Source organism: Solea senegalensis, linkage group LG6, assembly GCF_019176455.1.
Source record: "Solea senegalensis isolate Sse05_10M linkage group LG6, IFAPA_SoseM_1, whole genome shotgun sequence".
Taxonomy (NCBI): domain Eukaryota; kingdom Metazoa; phylum Chordata; class Actinopteri; order Pleuronectiformes; family Soleidae; genus Solea; species Solea senegalensis.
This window is the reverse complement of record NC_058026.1, coordinates 7,196,859-7,212,179: the sequence shown is the minus strand read 5'-3', so window position 1 is coordinate 7,212,179 and position 15,321 is coordinate 7,196,859. Positions and strand designations below refer to the sequence as shown.

The 15,321-nt window shown below is 43.5% G+C and overlaps 1 protein-coding gene across 1 annotated transcript; it reads right to left on the bottom strand.

The window, feature by feature from the left end:
• Window positions 1-111: 111 nt before the first annotated feature.
• Window positions 112-14,770, bottom strand: LOC122771092 (girdin-like). Its single transcript, XM_044028430.1, has 25 exons — window positions 14,727-14,770; window positions 14,068-14,151; window positions 13,594-13,734; window positions 12,867-13,048; window positions 11,473-11,554; window positions 10,550-10,708; window positions 10,286-10,432; window positions 10,014-10,158; window positions 8,934-9,581; window positions 8,632-8,837; window positions 8,323-8,517; window positions 7,844-7,971; window positions 7,609-7,747; window positions 7,341-7,514; window positions 6,578-6,739; window positions 6,074-6,351; window positions 5,841-5,984; window positions 5,396-5,582; window positions 5,141-5,286; window positions 4,827-4,919; window positions 3,882-4,090; window positions 3,349-3,429; window positions 2,458-2,691; window positions 2,216-2,281; window positions 112-1,940 (listed from the first exon to the last, which is right to left on the bottom strand). The coding sequence occupies exons 2-25, from the start codon at window positions 14,122-14,124 to the stop codon at window positions 889-891; spliced, it is 5,055 nt and encodes a 1,684-aa protein (XP_043884365.1). The 5' UTR covers window positions 14,125-14,151; window positions 14,727-14,770; the 3' UTR covers window positions 112-888.
• Between the last annotated feature and the right edge of the window lie 551 nt (window positions 14,771-15,321).

Below are 15,321 nucleotides of genomic sequence, written 5' to 3'. Positions count from 1 at the left end.
GAATGACTTAAAACAATATTTAGAGTGAAGCAATGGGATAAATGTTTAAAATAATTTAAACATAAAAAAAACAAATTACAAACTATGGGAAAACAAACATTGATCGACATATCCTATTCGATATGTATTTATTTATTTATTGCAAGTTTTACCCATTTCTCCTGGAGGTTGAATTCAAATCTAAGGGACACAAAAACAGCAACTTATAATAAGTTAACATTCATGTTCTGTCTGACAGACAGATGGGAATAAATAAAAACAGCACAACACAGGAATGTCAGAGTGGTAAAGTAAAGGTAAACAAAAACTGAATATCCCTTATTTCAGTTTATCATGCAGCACCTGTGCAAAATCCGGTGAATAGATATTATATACCCCTACAAAGTTATTTTATAATTACACAAAATCTTTGTTCAACATTTTACCTGACAGGCTACCAGAAAAAAATATGTGGAACCTTAAGTTATGCAGACACACCATTATTGTGAGGGAACCCCTCAAGGCATCCTAAAATGATCTACAGTTGTTTATTGTTCATATTGTCATAGTGTCAAGAAGTAAGAAACCAGCAGTTACCATTGAAAAAAAAGTCTATAACATTTTAATATTCAACAAAAGGATAAGACTGGGTTGGAATAACTGGGCACTCAGATACTAGAATGCAGACACATGAAGGGTGTGCTTCCACTGATGTGGTAAATTGGGGCATTGCAACCTCCTGCTGTATTTGAAGGCTCCTTTCCAGCAATGATTTCACCACAAAATACCAGGAACTTTAGTACACAGAACCTTTTCAAGACACTAAGAGTTTTCTGCAGAACACCGTGGAAGACCAGGGAAGATTAGGCAAATAAACAAAGACGGTATTCAGTGATGTGTAGGCTGCCCTCATGCACGTGTGAGTGACCTGTCCTTCTCATCCAGCCCAGCATCACATTTTGCATTTTGACTCTGCTCATTATCTACATTGAGCGGCGTCTGTGGTGTGTCACAAGATGCCTCCTGACTCTCAGTTGGATCATTTTGCACCAGAGGTGGATTCTGACATAGGAACGTCTGGTGATTGCCATGCGCATCCACGTTGGTCGTGATCGCAGAATCACTGAAGATCGTGTTTGAGAAGATGGAGTTGAAAGTGAACGAGGAGCCAACAAGTGACTCCTGCACGGGGGGTTTGGAGCAGTCGGCGGGGACGACAAGTGCTGGGTCTCTGGGAGGTTTAAGAGGAGGAACTGGCTCAGGTTCATTGTTTTTAGTGTCTGGTTGTGGTTGGTGATTCGGACTTGCTGTTTCCGTTTGACTATTGCTCCCTTCTGAAACTTGGGCTTGGAGAGAGTCCGTCTGAGCTTTCACCCTGCAGTCACTGTTGACACTGGAGCGCCGCGATGAGCCCTCTGCTGTCGATATGACATTACTGGCACGGGGGAGGCTTTTAGGTGACCTAGGCCCTTTGAGTCTCCTCTCTTTCCCAAGTGGGGTGGAGAAGCAGTTGAGGCAGCCAGACATTGAGGATGACTTCCCCTGAACATATAACACAGTGAGTGGTGAGCAAACTGAGACATGGGTGGTTTCAGCTTTGCTTGAGCCTGATTTGGAATTAAGTCCACCGATTGCTCCCCCTGAATCTGATGAGCGCCGTGTCATTTTTCCTCTTGACCCCTTTCGGATGCTCCTTGTACCCCTTGTGAGCCAGAAGTCCTGAGAGAGCCCCAGACTCTGTTTTGGTACAGGCTGGTGATCTGAGCTGATGGCAATGGTGGAAGTTTTTTTCTTGTGTTGAGGGGTAGAGGCATCGATGGGTGACTGGCAGGAGAAGGATGAATGGTGTGACGGGGGCTGCTGGACAGGGCTGCTGCCATTTGACCAGGGCTCGTTCTCCATACTCATGCTGAACTCACCACTGCTCTCACTGTGGGCTCGACTCTGGGCGGCACTCGGAGCTGGAAATAGATTATGATGTTTACTTAAGAGTTTTAGACCACATAAACATATATGCACACACTTTAATTCCAGCCACGACAGCATCTGTCAACTGCATTAAGCTTTATATCGTTAATGACCGACAAGGGGCAGCAGAGGCAAGTCTTGGAGTAACAGTTGTTGGCCTGGAGATTAATATAAAACAAGGTCACAATGACGATTTGATGGATTTACTCTAATTCCTCAGCTGGTAATACATCTGTATGCATGCTGTTTCCTCTAAATGAGGCTTTACCGTGATTCTGTAGCTCATCATTGTCCTCAAACCCAAGTGGCACAGCACTATCATGTGAATCCTTATCTGTGGGACATAAAACACAATATCACTGAATATCTCAAAGTGATATTTTCAACACATCTTCCTACTGCACTACAACATAAAAAAGTGCTATTCTTCTCTCAACCATGTTGTTTTTTCCTAACTTCAAACTAATGAAGATGACACCAAGCAAACGTGTGGTTGATGGATGCCTCTACCTGTCACCCACAGCTCAGAAACATCTGGAACAGTGTCCAGTGTGCTGTCAGCAGCCCGGAGGTGGCCCAATGGTGGAGTGGTGGATTGATGAAGGTGGAGAATGGACAAGATGGAGGTGGTAAGGGATGACGTCAGTGTGCCCTTCCTTTCCCCCTCCATGTCAGCCTCTGACCCCTGCAGCTGCTGTGAGCTGTCTGCCCACGAGGCCGCGGGAGAGGCCAAGCTGCTCATGGCTGCGTAGTTGGAGTGAGAGATGGTAGAAGAGGGAGGAAGTGGAGGAGGATGAGGAGAAGGTAGGTGGTAGTAAGGTGAAATTGTAATGGAAGCTATGAGGCATTGCTTTTGTGGTGCTAAAAGCATGAAGACATAACCACCTGTCATTCTCTACAGAGCAGTAAATAATCTGTGTTGTTTTGGATAGTTGTGGTTTTTCAAGTGTGACTGTATGAGGTGTTGATACGAAACAAACAGACTTTAGCCACTTAATGAAGGATTTATCTAGTAAAATAATTATATTTATATATAATTATATTTTTTTTTCCCTTTTATGAAGTGAAGTAAGCCTTTTGTTTAGTGGCTAAAAATACACAGGGTTGCAGCAGGAGACAGTACAGCTAAGGCAGTACCTCATATAATTACACATTAAAAAACTTGAACTGTCATGTCATGTTAAATCATGCAAATTATTTTGAATTAGTGCCATGATTGATTTTGCCATGGATGGACACATTAATAGCACAATTTTACTCTTTGCTGATGATAATTCCAACTCAAGTTAATATAACATTAACAGTATGTGACGGGATAGATGAAAAAAATAAAAATATCCATTTTAATCCAGTTAGGAGTTAAAGAAATGGCTACAGACACTGCACCACAGTCTTTCTTACACATGGATCGACGGAAGATGGACTTGACTTTGTCTCTGTCCTTCAGCCTGCTCCTCATACGGGGAAACATTTTCAGCGTTGCTTTTTTTTTTTCACAGCAAACACGGACACAAGAGCGGGAGGAGGTGATGATTGGAGGGAGGTGAAGGATGCAAACAGAGAGAGGATGGGGTGAGGAAGGGGAGGAAAAGACAAGGGAGGAAGGTGTCAGGAAGTAGGAAGGGCATAGAGAAATACAACGGAAGTGAAAGACACAAGGGACACACGTTACTGTTGAGGAAAGTTCACACACGTCATGCATTATGAAGAATGACAGTTCGGACACGACGTATAATATTTATTTGACTGTAAACACAATGAATACAGTGAAATACCTCCATTATTTCTCTGGATGATTTGGACACTGACTTTTATTGAATTATTGAGATCTCTTTTTTTGTGTTAACCCTTAATATGTAGTGTAGACAAAAATGTACATTAATATGCCGTCTGTCTGTGAGATAATCTGGTGAATCCAAGGCGGTCACACTTACTGTTACGCCTGGGTGAGGCGGCGTCGCCTGGCGAGGTGAAGGCCGAGCCTCCAGAGCCGTCTGAGCTGAGCAGGGAGCCGTTGTCGTGACAGGACACGTGTGGCTCTGTGACGCCTGAGTGTGTGGGTGTGGGGGGCCGTCCTGTTACTTGCTCCCGGCTGTTGGATTTTATCAGCTTCTTCAGTGTCAGAGTGATCCAGTTTCCACGTCTGTGGGGGGAGAAGATACATAATAGGAACAAGAGAGGGAGAGAGAGAGACACAGATAAAACCTATTTGCCGGAGCCAAGTTGACCTGGCACCACACATTTTTAGTTTTGGTTTATTTGCACATTATGTAACAGAATAACTGAAATCAATATAGGTAAGGCATTGTGCAGGGCAGCTTAGGAGCCAAGAAAACTAAACAACAGTCCCATTAGTCAGCAACGAAAACCAGCCATGAATACGAAACAGTGAACACAGAAAAATCTGTAATGATTGAAAGACACTGTTCCAAAGAGATGGTCCTCTGTATTTTAATGTATTGATTAAGGGAAGTCAGACAAAATGGAAGATGAAAGTATTATAGACTTACTGAACTGAAAATCTATATTCTTGTTAAACAGAACCTGCCTCTAACATGATTCTAGCCTTGCATATACTCTTATGTCCCTCCTGCTGACATACTCATATGGAATTATCATCCATTTCAGTAATGCCTCTTTACAAAGCATTCTATCATCTCACAGCTCAGTGTTTCGGTTTCACGATGGACAACTTTACTGTTTTGGTTCATCATCACTGCTCTCATGACACTGCTTTCAAGTGAAAACCCTACTACTCAGTCATCAGAGAAGGTTTGCGACCCGCTGGTGATTGCCAGAGTCAGTTATTCAGTGTCACAGTAGGTTATTCATTAGTAATAAACAAAATAATGTGGTTGACACTTTCACAGATGACTTACCTGCGAGGAGGCGAGGGTTCATAAAACTTGTACTGGTCCATTATCTTCTCCTCCAGCTTCTCCTTCTGCCTCCTCAAATCATTAAGCTTGTCACTGAACAGAGATAAGCACAGAGCGGAAATAGATCATCAATTACATGCCCTGATCCTGCTGTTAAGTAATGTGGGTTTCTGGTGTCCTACATAGTCTGAAGCTATTTAAAACACTGAGCTTTAATGTGTGAGATCATTTATAAAAATAACACAGTCTGCTGTAAACGACAACAGCACACCAGACCCTGTTTGATGCTAGTGCCGCTGTAATATTCTGCTTACATATACTGTCGCTCTTCAACATGAAACAGATCCTTGCTCTCCATACTCTGCTCCAACAGCGTTCGGTTCTGCAGCATCAGCGTGTCGATCTGGCCGAGCAGGTGGCGATTCTCTTCCTCCAGGTTGCCCTTTAACTGGCTCAGCAGCTAAAGATCACAAAGACAACCGGACGTAAATGTGTGTGAAAGAAAGAACGAAAGAAAGAAAGACAGATAATCAGTTCTGTTCATAATCACACCAGTGCACGTCTTTTACCTCACACTGGTTGCTGAGTTTTGTGGAGGCGATGTCCACCTGCTGAAACTCCTTCTTGAGCTTGGAGTAGTCGGCCTCCAGCCAGGTGTGCTCCAGCTTGGCCTCGTTCAGCTGGCTCTTGAGCTCCTTGTGATCGGCTGTCAGCATCTCGTTGTCGTTGAGTAGCTGACGGTACGTCTGGTTCAGCCTGAAAAAGAAAATCACAAATGATAATCAATCATGGATGAGAGGGATGCCCAACAGCAGGGGTGTTGGTCTGAATGCAACATACACGGAGCAGAACACCCATTTACACGTTGTGCAATTCCTCCTGCTGTGTTCTCACATGAGCTAATTTGGGCATTAACCAGAGTTTACACTGGCGGATATTTGTGTGCACACATTCTCCAGAAAACATGTCTGAAACCAGCAATAGTGCACAGCGCTTTTGAGTGAGCTTGCTCACCAGTCCTTCTCATCACGCAGTCGGCAGCATTCAGCTGCAGTGCTCTTGTGCTGCTCTTTCTCCAGACTCATCCTCATCTGCTCCTCCCTCAGGGCTTTCTCCAGGTCTTCTAGCTTGGCTCGCTGCTGCAGCAGATTATTGTATCTACAGCCAGACACAAACACACACATTAAATACAGGAATCTCATACCCGGACAGTCCATCGATGGAGCCCTGCCTATTCTCTCCCACACCTGTCCTGCAGTGTGCGATGCTCCAGCTCTAGAGTGCGGTGAGCGTTTTTCAGACAGCCATGTTTGCCCATTAGGGCCTCACACTCCATGGCTTGGTGCTCGTGCAGAGCTGCGAGACGCTCATGATCCCGTAACAGCTGCTCGTAGACACCACGCAGCTCTTCACGTTCCCGTATGGCAATGTCCCGCTCCGTTTCTGTCCCTGATTGCTGCTGCTGCAACTGAGCATTCTGGGCCATGAGGGACGCACTCTGTGAGGTCAGCGTAGATTTCTCCACCTAGAGCAGAAGAAAGCAAAGTTGAATTAGTGATTAATATGGTATGAATGTCTGCAGCAGTTTTGAGTGATCATCAAGAGCAGAAAAGCGCTATATAGACCATTTACCATTCAGAATAACCAACTTACCCTCTGAACCACAGCCAAATTTGGCAAGCCTTTCAGTGTAGTGTCTTCACAGACAGGACTATGAACTGTAGCATTAAACATACTGTGAGGTGTGGTACCTGCAGGTTGGCATTGTGTGTCTGCAGGGTGGTGTTGTTCTCCTGCAGTGAGGCCGCCTGTCTCTGAAGGGCGAGGATCTGAGCCTGCTGACTGTCGGACTGACTCTCCAGCTGCTTCTGCTGGGCCAGCGTAGCCTGGCGCTCGGCCTCCAGTGTTGCATTCTGTATTCAAGAGGTGCGGATATAGTGTGAAGAGAGAAGAGGAGAAGAGAGAAGAGAGATGAGGAGAAGAGAGAAGAGAGAAGAGAGAAGAGAGAAGAAGAGAGATGAGAAGAGGATATTTTAAAGCCCTCCACACACCTTAAGGCTCCAGTGCTGAACCGCTATTGCCCCCTGTGGACTTCTAAAACAATGCAGTCTTCTTACCTAGTTTCCCCAACCTTAACCATAAAAGAGCACATATTGTGCACTGGTGGGGCATTTTATGTGGACCTAAACTTGACCATCTCTAAAAATATGGTTCTGCCACATTAGGACCAGGTTTTCCATGAGGACTCCTGGTCCTAATGAGGTACGTGTTCATGTCAGAAAAACTCAGAAAGAGGTAACAAATACAAAAACACACAGTGAGGCACTGTTCTGATGCTTTCTATGTTGCTTCTGTACTTAATCTGTCGTAAATCTATCTTTTAATGTAGCGTTACTTGTCCACACTGTCTCCAGAACAGCTGGAGCTTCGGGGTGAAAAACTCATGTTATACACTACAGTACAGCTTAAATGAATGTACTAATAGGTCATACTTTAGCTTTGGCTTCGACTTACTTTCCTCTCCACTTCAATAAGACGGTCTTTGAGCTTCAGCAGTTCCTTAGTGGCCTCCTGGCTTTCACGCAGCCATTCACTTATTGCTTTGCTGGCCTGTGAAGGAGGGTTGGGGCTTGAAGCTGTCCACTCCTCCTCCTGCCTCTGCTGCAAAGCCTCATAGCTCAGCTTCACCTGTGTGATTGGAAAAGAGTCACGGTGCCTAAATATGCAAAAAACAACAACTCATGATTTTCAGTTTGTCTTTTCACCAGGCCTGGACACTTACAGCTCTGAGCTCGTGACGTAGCTGTTGGTTCAGGGTGGAGGATTCCTGCAGACGAGCCTCCAGAGCAGCGATCTTGTCCTCTTTGATGTGAAGTGAGTCTTTCAAAGATGACTCCAACTCTGACTCCAGCATCTTGAACCTGTTGCATAGAGTAAAGGAGGACTTTGGCATTATAATACCTCTCATTTCTTATCATGTTAAGGTTGCAGCATTGGAAAGACAAAGTTTGAAGCACCTGTTGTCTGGGGACTCGTGTTCAGTCTGCTCTGTGCTCTCCTGGTTCAGGATCTTCTCCAGCTCATGGGTCAGCCTCTCCAGTTCATTGTCTCTCTGCTGGGTCTTGAGCTTTTCACTCACCAGCTCCTGGAAATAGACAGTATACCTGGCTTTTAGATGACTAATTTCATTTGATTGTTTAGAGGATGCCTTTCTATGGTTCAAGTTCAAACAAGGACATAAATTGAATGAAAGCTTTCAATCAGAACAGAGGGACAATTTCCAAACACGTGACTGGTTTAGTATGGATGATGTTGTGGAGTGAAAAATAAATTTTTCAGTTTTAACATATGTTTATATGTGCAACATCATGATACACAGACAGAGGGCACCTGTAGTGATCCTATAAGGGAACATCAGTGAAATGTCAGAACAGGTCGAGGCAGATTTATTTTGTCAGTCAGCGTTAGCTCGACAGCATGCACGTCCTGCTCTCACCTCCCTGAGCGTGGCCAGGGTCCTCTGGTCGATAGCAGTTTGCTTGGTCAGTTCCCTGTTGTCTCTTTCCAGGCCTTTGACCCTATCAGCAGTCTCCCTTAACCCCTCCACCTCCTTCACAAGCAAACGCATCTCCCGCTCCAGGCTGGCCATGCAGACATTACTGCTGTCTAAGTTGGCTTCCTGGATTTCAGCCTGACAAAGAGGAAGCAGTCCATTCATTCACAGGCAATGCAAGTGCACACATAATTCTTCCTTAGGCTAGCAACTGACAATTCTACTCTCAACTTTACTGTTAAGGAAAACAACCTGCTGGCGAAGTCGTCGGTTCTCCTTCTCCAGCTGCCTCTTGTCTTTCTCCAGACCCATCGTCTCCTGCTCCAGCCTCTGCTTCTCTGTTTCCACTTGCTCGAGGCGTCTTGCAGAAATGCGAAGTTCCTCAAAAGAGGCCTGAAGACTCTGGTTCTCTGCCTCTAGCTCCTGCACCTCTGCCTCCAGACGTTGGATTTTACGCTCTAAAGAAATGGAGGGTTGCAGCAGAAATACATTAGTTAGCAATTGTTTAATCCAATTGTGAAACTTCAATTTTTATTTGATTCCCAGTTGTGTACCAGTATTGTCCATAGAAGTCTGAAGCTGCTGATTAACTGTTTCCAAAGTCTTGCACTTAGCTTCCAACCTCTGGATGTGCTTGCTGGCATAGGAGGACCTCAAAGTCGCTGGCTGTCCTGTGAAGATGCTGTCGTGGCAGGGACTGCTACTCTTCGAGCCAGGGGAATGATCACATGATCCCACAAAACAATGGAGCCTGTTGTGGATGTTTTCTAAGACTTCCAGGTCAGACATCAGTTCTTTGAAATGGCCTTCTTTGCCTCTGTCCTCTTGCGGTCCCCTCTCTTGAATATGAAGTTGAGGATTATCTGTGACGACAATCTCACTTTGGACTCCCACCGTGTCTGGTGGCTGATGGGAGTTCGAGGTCCCATTCAGACTCTGCTGCTGTGTGGTTCTGTGTGGGAATATATCAGTGCCATTTTCTGTATTTGAGCTGGTGTGTAGCCCTGAGGGCTCATTGACTGATGAGGTCCAGCTGACACGGTCACACTCACAGTGGTGACTGTGTTTGGGCTGTAGGCTCTTGCTGCTAGAAGCTGCTCTGAGTTCCTCAATGGTCCTCAGGAGACCTTGGTTCTCCTTCTCCAGCCTCAACACCTGACTGCGGGTCCTCTCACTCACTTCCATACCCAGGGTCTGTTGCCCTGTACACAAACACAATGTGACATTTTGTTTTTCTTTACATCAGAATGAGCCTTTTATAGTTATACTAGGAGCTGGTCATTTCTACTGAGACCATTTGGACCACCATGTTTTTACAATAGTCCACAATCGACTATTCCGGTGAGGGTAAATGCACCTTCACCAGTTAATGTTGCTGCATTTTGCACACTGAACCTTTAACCTCTTGTCCAAGACAAGAGAGAACTGAAGAAAGGACTAAACATTTAAAGATGTAGTTTGTTTTTGCATTCCTTGAAGGTACATTTCCTAAAAGAGTGCAAATATTGTGGCACATATTTTTGCACAGGGAAAACATTTCCCTTAAAGCAACTATATCTACATACCATCTCATTATGTATCTCCTTCATTAACATGATGTGTCATTATTTCACCCTAACACCAGTTCTTCTTACCCTGGGAGTTCTCGGTGGTCTTGGAGAGCTGCTCTAACTCCCACCCCAGTTGCTGTGACTCCTCCATGCTTCTCCTCTGATCCAAACACAAAGTCAGGTTTTCCTCCTGCAGCTCCTCCATGCGCCTCCGATCGGCCTCTCTCTCCTGAAGGGAAAAACACAAAGTGATCGGAACATTGTGGTCTGAGCGTAATGTTTTCGCTTGTCCACACAAGGCTACATGACAGTAGCAAAAAGGGAACATCTCCTTGGATCCTCATGTCTGCTCTGACCTGTTCCATGTCATGGACCTGGGCTTTAAGCATCAGACTGTGTTTCTCCAGCTGGTGGAGTTTATCTGAACGTGCCCTCCAGCCGGCCAACTGATCCTCCAGCACTTCTTTGGTCTCCTGCAGCACCCTGTTATCCTCCTTTAGCTCCTGAAAAACACACACACACAAGCCTTTCTCAGTATTTACCTATTTCCAAGGTTCTGAGCAAATGAGAAATACAAACAGAACATTTCAAAAATGCTCCACATAAATCACAGCATTTGCCTCCACTTTGGCCTTGTAGAACTCCAGCTTGTGCAGTTGCTCTCTGTAACGGCCCACTTCGCTCTCCAGTTTGTCTGCTTTGATGGCTCGCTCTCTCAGGGTGTCCAGCTCATCGCGGTAGCTTCGGGCTGCGCGTGCGTCCCCAAGCAGTTGGCAGTTCTGGTGAAGGTTCATTCAGAAGACAGATAGATTTTTAGAGCTGTCTTGACTATAGTCTTTAGTGTGAAATCCCTATGTTTTTTTTGACTAGTTATCTCATGTCATTGTTATACTTATTTCATACTTTTATAATTACATAGGATCATCTATGTGAACCGGGGTTGTATACAGTAACTGCACCGCAGAGAATTACAACCATGGATGTTTATGTGTCTTTAAAAATCACTGTTTTGGTTTTAAGACCTAAGTTTTTTCAGGTACAGCAAGGAAATATTCTTAAGAAAAATTATAAAGCCACTGAACACTACTATACTGCTACTAAAACAGTTAACAGACTAAGTTAACGCTTAATTGGAAGTGCATTCATTTTCTAAAGGGAACATACAGTAAATTCATTGATCAGGTGACAACAAACATCTTCAAAATAATCTACTGGAGGTAGAAACAAGCAGTTGTGTGCTAGTTTGTTCTACAAGTGGACAAACATGTTCTGTTTTAACTTCCTGTTAATATTTGACTCATGTACCATGCTAAATAGTACAACAAACCTAAGCCCCAAAGCATATAAATAAAAATTTTACATCTCCTGTTTAGATAAATCCATGAGATTTACATGTAGTACATGAGTTCAGAGGCTTACATTTGCCATCATTAAGCGCTGCTCTGCTGCAAAGTATGCTGTGCATTAATCTGTGTGTAATCTGCACGGGAGGTCAGGAGGTTACTGTGGTTCACTATCAAAATAAGATGCAATAACTTCAAACCTCCTGCTGGATCCTCTTCAGCTCCGTCTCCATGTTCTCCAGCTCATGTCTGCAGTCCAGCATCTGTTCACTCTTCTCCTCTCTGGTGTGGTCAGCCGTGACATGGAGAGAGACAAGCAAACATGTAAGTTACAGTGCACTATTTACAACTTTGTGGCAATAGTTTTATATATATGAACATCTGGATGTAGGAGAAAGCACATCCTTGTATTCAATTTTATCTATACAACAAAACATACATGGCAAATGATTATATATGGTTAAGCCCTGAATTGCACATACCTAAATTTCATTAAAAACTCAATGCTATTGATAATCATGCACATGATTACAGAGCCACTGCATAGATCTTTCAAAGGGGCAAAGTCAGGTCGAATTTGATGCTTCAAATCATGGGTGTCAAACATACGGCCCGCGGGCCAGAACCTCCCCTAATGATTTGTAAATTATTATTTCTAATGATAATGCGAAATACTCTATTACTACTTCTTAGTATTATTTAGTCACTGTTTATTTATTTACCTTTTGTACGATTTAGTCACAGATATCAGGAACTAAAAAAATAGTACATATATATATATATTTTTTTTTTTCTGACTAAATGATTTGTGCCTTTGTGGGTCCACTATTATCTGTAAGAAGTTGTAATGCACACGTGTAGATGGTTAACTTAGGCATACTATTGTTGAAATTGCACTTATTTTCCTCAAGGAATTTCAGGTTGCTCATAATATGGTTTGTAAAAATGTCAAATATAAAACAAAAAAATGTATAAAGTTTATAGGTTATGCTATTGGTTTAATGGTCCGACCCACTTGAGCTCAAATTGCCCTGTATGTGGCCCCTGAATTATACTGACTTTGACCAGCCCTGCTTTAGATGATGTTGTGCTGTGTCAGAGGTGACAGTGTGTGACTGTGAGCATCACATCAAGAGAGGGCTATACAGCTGAGAACATGGGGATGGAGGGCAATGATGGAACTAAGATCTTGATCAGACCATGGATTACAGTGGGCTGTGTGTGTGTGTGTGTGCGTGTCTGCTTTTGCAGAGAATGCAGAGTAATGTGGGTCAGTGTTAGTGCACAACCATGCAACTTGCCAAGCCGGCAAAAATGTGGGCCAAACTCCCCAGGCGTCTCTTATGCTGTAGTATCCCTCTCTCTCTCTCTCTCCTCTCTCTCTCTCTCTCTCTCTCTCTCTCTCTCTGCCTCTCATTCACTCTCTGCTGGCAGCTCCCCAGAGCACAGGCCACCTCTTCAGAGGAGGAAACTTATACCAGGAAACATTTCACCAAATAATTGACAGTCCTGACCACATAACAATCGCAGTTTAATATTCTGTATCTGAGATGCAGCCCAATGTGCAGCTGCTGAATTATTGTTGGACACTCACAGTTCTTGTCTGAGTCGCCTGATCTTGGCCTTGGAGCCAGCAAGCTCCACAGCCAGATGTTGCTGAGACCCGGCCTGCTGCTGCTGCTGAATGCTGGGAGAGAAGCTGCCAGACTGTGGGCTGATGGGGCTACTGAGCAAACTGACCATGCCCTCCTTTTCCTGCATTAGCTCCGCTATAGTCTGCAGGGAATAAATGAAAGACGAATACAGCAGGTTAGAAATGGCACAGTCAGTGTACACACTCAGTAGAACTTCATTATTGTGTTTGCAGCTTGTAGCTGACTTCCTTTATTAGAATAAGGCTACTGTTTTCTCAACTCAACTTTCTAAAGACAGCACAGGTTACATACAAAAATATGTAAATAAATAAATAGATGAGAATAAAAACAATCAAATTACAGTAATCAGTAAAAACAATAGAACAGAAAATTAGCATGAGGTCATTTATGAAACCCCAGAGAGAAGAAGTGGGTTTTAAGGGAGGATTTAAGTCTAATAAGGTTCTAATTTAGAGGGGGAGACTGTTCCAGAGTCTGGGGTCTTGACATAAATCAAGTCAGGGATGTCGAAAGGTGACATGAGATGTAAACACTGCTACGCTGAGATTACATGGAGAGTCAAATCTAATCGACACTTGTTTACATTTAAACGTTCCACACTTTAATTTTAATGTACAACCCCTTTCTTGAAAAAAAACAAAAAAAACAAACATAAAATATAGCTACCTCCAAGTGGGTGTCCCTCTGGTCCAACAGGTGTTGGAGGTGTGTGGCCATGTTTCTGGCTTCAATCTCCACCTCATCTGGGTTCATCTCATTGGACTCCAACCACTGCAGATCCAGTATGTTCTCCTGACTGTGGGTCAACTGGTAAACACAGGAATTCATGATGAATAAACTTACTGTAGCCTCAAGGTCTCAAGGTTTATTTAATATAGTATAGTCTATAGTTGCAGGTCAAAAAAAACAGACTCTAAGTCCAAGTAATTAAAAAAGAGAAAAAGGGAATCAAATGTTTTAAAAGACAATCATACCAATGTTTCCACTGAGTTTTGACAACATTCAGTGTATTATTTAGTTGACAGATAGATTGATACAGGTTTCACAGTTAAGGTTTAAAAGTGCTTTTCACTGCTGCACAGATTGAGGCTGATCTTAACACATTCAGAGGCTGAGTTTCTGTTAGAAATGCTGTTGTACCTCCTGAATATGTGCAGCGATTGCAGCTTTGGTGTCAAAGTCGAGCGTCTGGATCATCTCGATGTACTCCTCTTTCTTCTCGCACTGGAAATAAACGCGTACATATGTGGAAATAGTAAATCAGCTGCTGCTCTGGCTTCATCTTAAGAGGTGAACAATGTTCATGAGCAAACAAAAGAGACAGTCAGTGTTTTACCTGGACTGCACATCCCAAAAGTAACAGCAACAGCTTCTTCATTTCCTCCAGACTTTGTGCTGTGAGGAGTAACATTTTTTTTTTTTAAAAAAAAGGGTCATTATCTGAAATAAAATCAGATTGAAGTCCTTCACGCTGCTATCATGGGCTTAAACAGACCAAAGCTCTGCCGGCTGAATTTAGGTCACAGCCACTATAGATGTGATCAGGCTGATAGCACACAACGAGCTGAGGCAGTCTGTTTGTGTGGAAATACTAAAGCTATGCTTTGCTGTGTTTTAGAAACAAATATTTGAATACTAATAGTTTGCTTTTGTCATTGCTGTGTACACATTGGCACATGTGTGGCCAATGAAACAATAGGTAAATTATATGGAACCAGCAAAAATATCTCCAGCATCAGCAACTTCCAATCATATAGTAAGTTAGTGGAAATAAAAAAGGCGTTTTTAAAAGAGCATACCACAGTAAGGAGTTCTGTTAAGCAGCAACACGTTTGGCAAAGGAGTCATGATTAACTGTCTCAGATCATCCTGCAGGAAAAGAGAAGCAGAGACAACGACAAGGGTTAAGAAAAAAGGACAATAAGCACATTTTGGCCTAAATAAAGCATATCTTAGGCTTGGAGCCAGTCTGTCTGAAAGGACAGGAGCGTATGTATGAGCCGCACATAGCAGCCGCCTCAAACATGTATAGAAACACGGCCAACAAATGGACCCGTGCTCTGAATGAGAGGGTGACGGAGCCAGTTTCCCCGGTGCAGCAGTGAAATCCACCAAAACTGTGAGGTGCAGCACAGTTTACGGCTGCAAGTGTCTCTTTGTGTTAATGCATGTGAGTACAGGGGGGCTTTAAGCGCCAGTGTCATCGCTTAGCCTTTTTTTCTTTTTTTTCTTTTTAATGCAGCACAGTGATCCTGAACCGACCGACCGTCACTGTGGGACTGAGAGCAAGTGCAGATTAGGAAGCAGTTTTTGAGAATGAATGATCAGTCTGCAAATGTAAGTGCATGTGTCAGTAGATTAAATATTTGAGGGTGGTAGTTGCAGTCTATTAAT

Coding starts and splice junctions, on each gene's coding strand:
- LOC122771092 (XM_044028430.1), bottom strand. CDS start 14,124: ATGATCCAGACGCTCGACTTTGACACCAAAGCTGCAATCGCTGCACAT. Junction 13,049..13,593: donor AGAGGGACACCCACTTGGAG/GTAGCTATATTT, acceptor TATTCCCTGCAG/ACTATAGCGGAGCTAATGCA. Junction 10,433..10,549: donor TCTACAAGGCCAAAGTGGAG/GCAAATGCTGTG, acceptor TGTGTTTTTCAG/GAGCTAAAGGAGGATAACAG.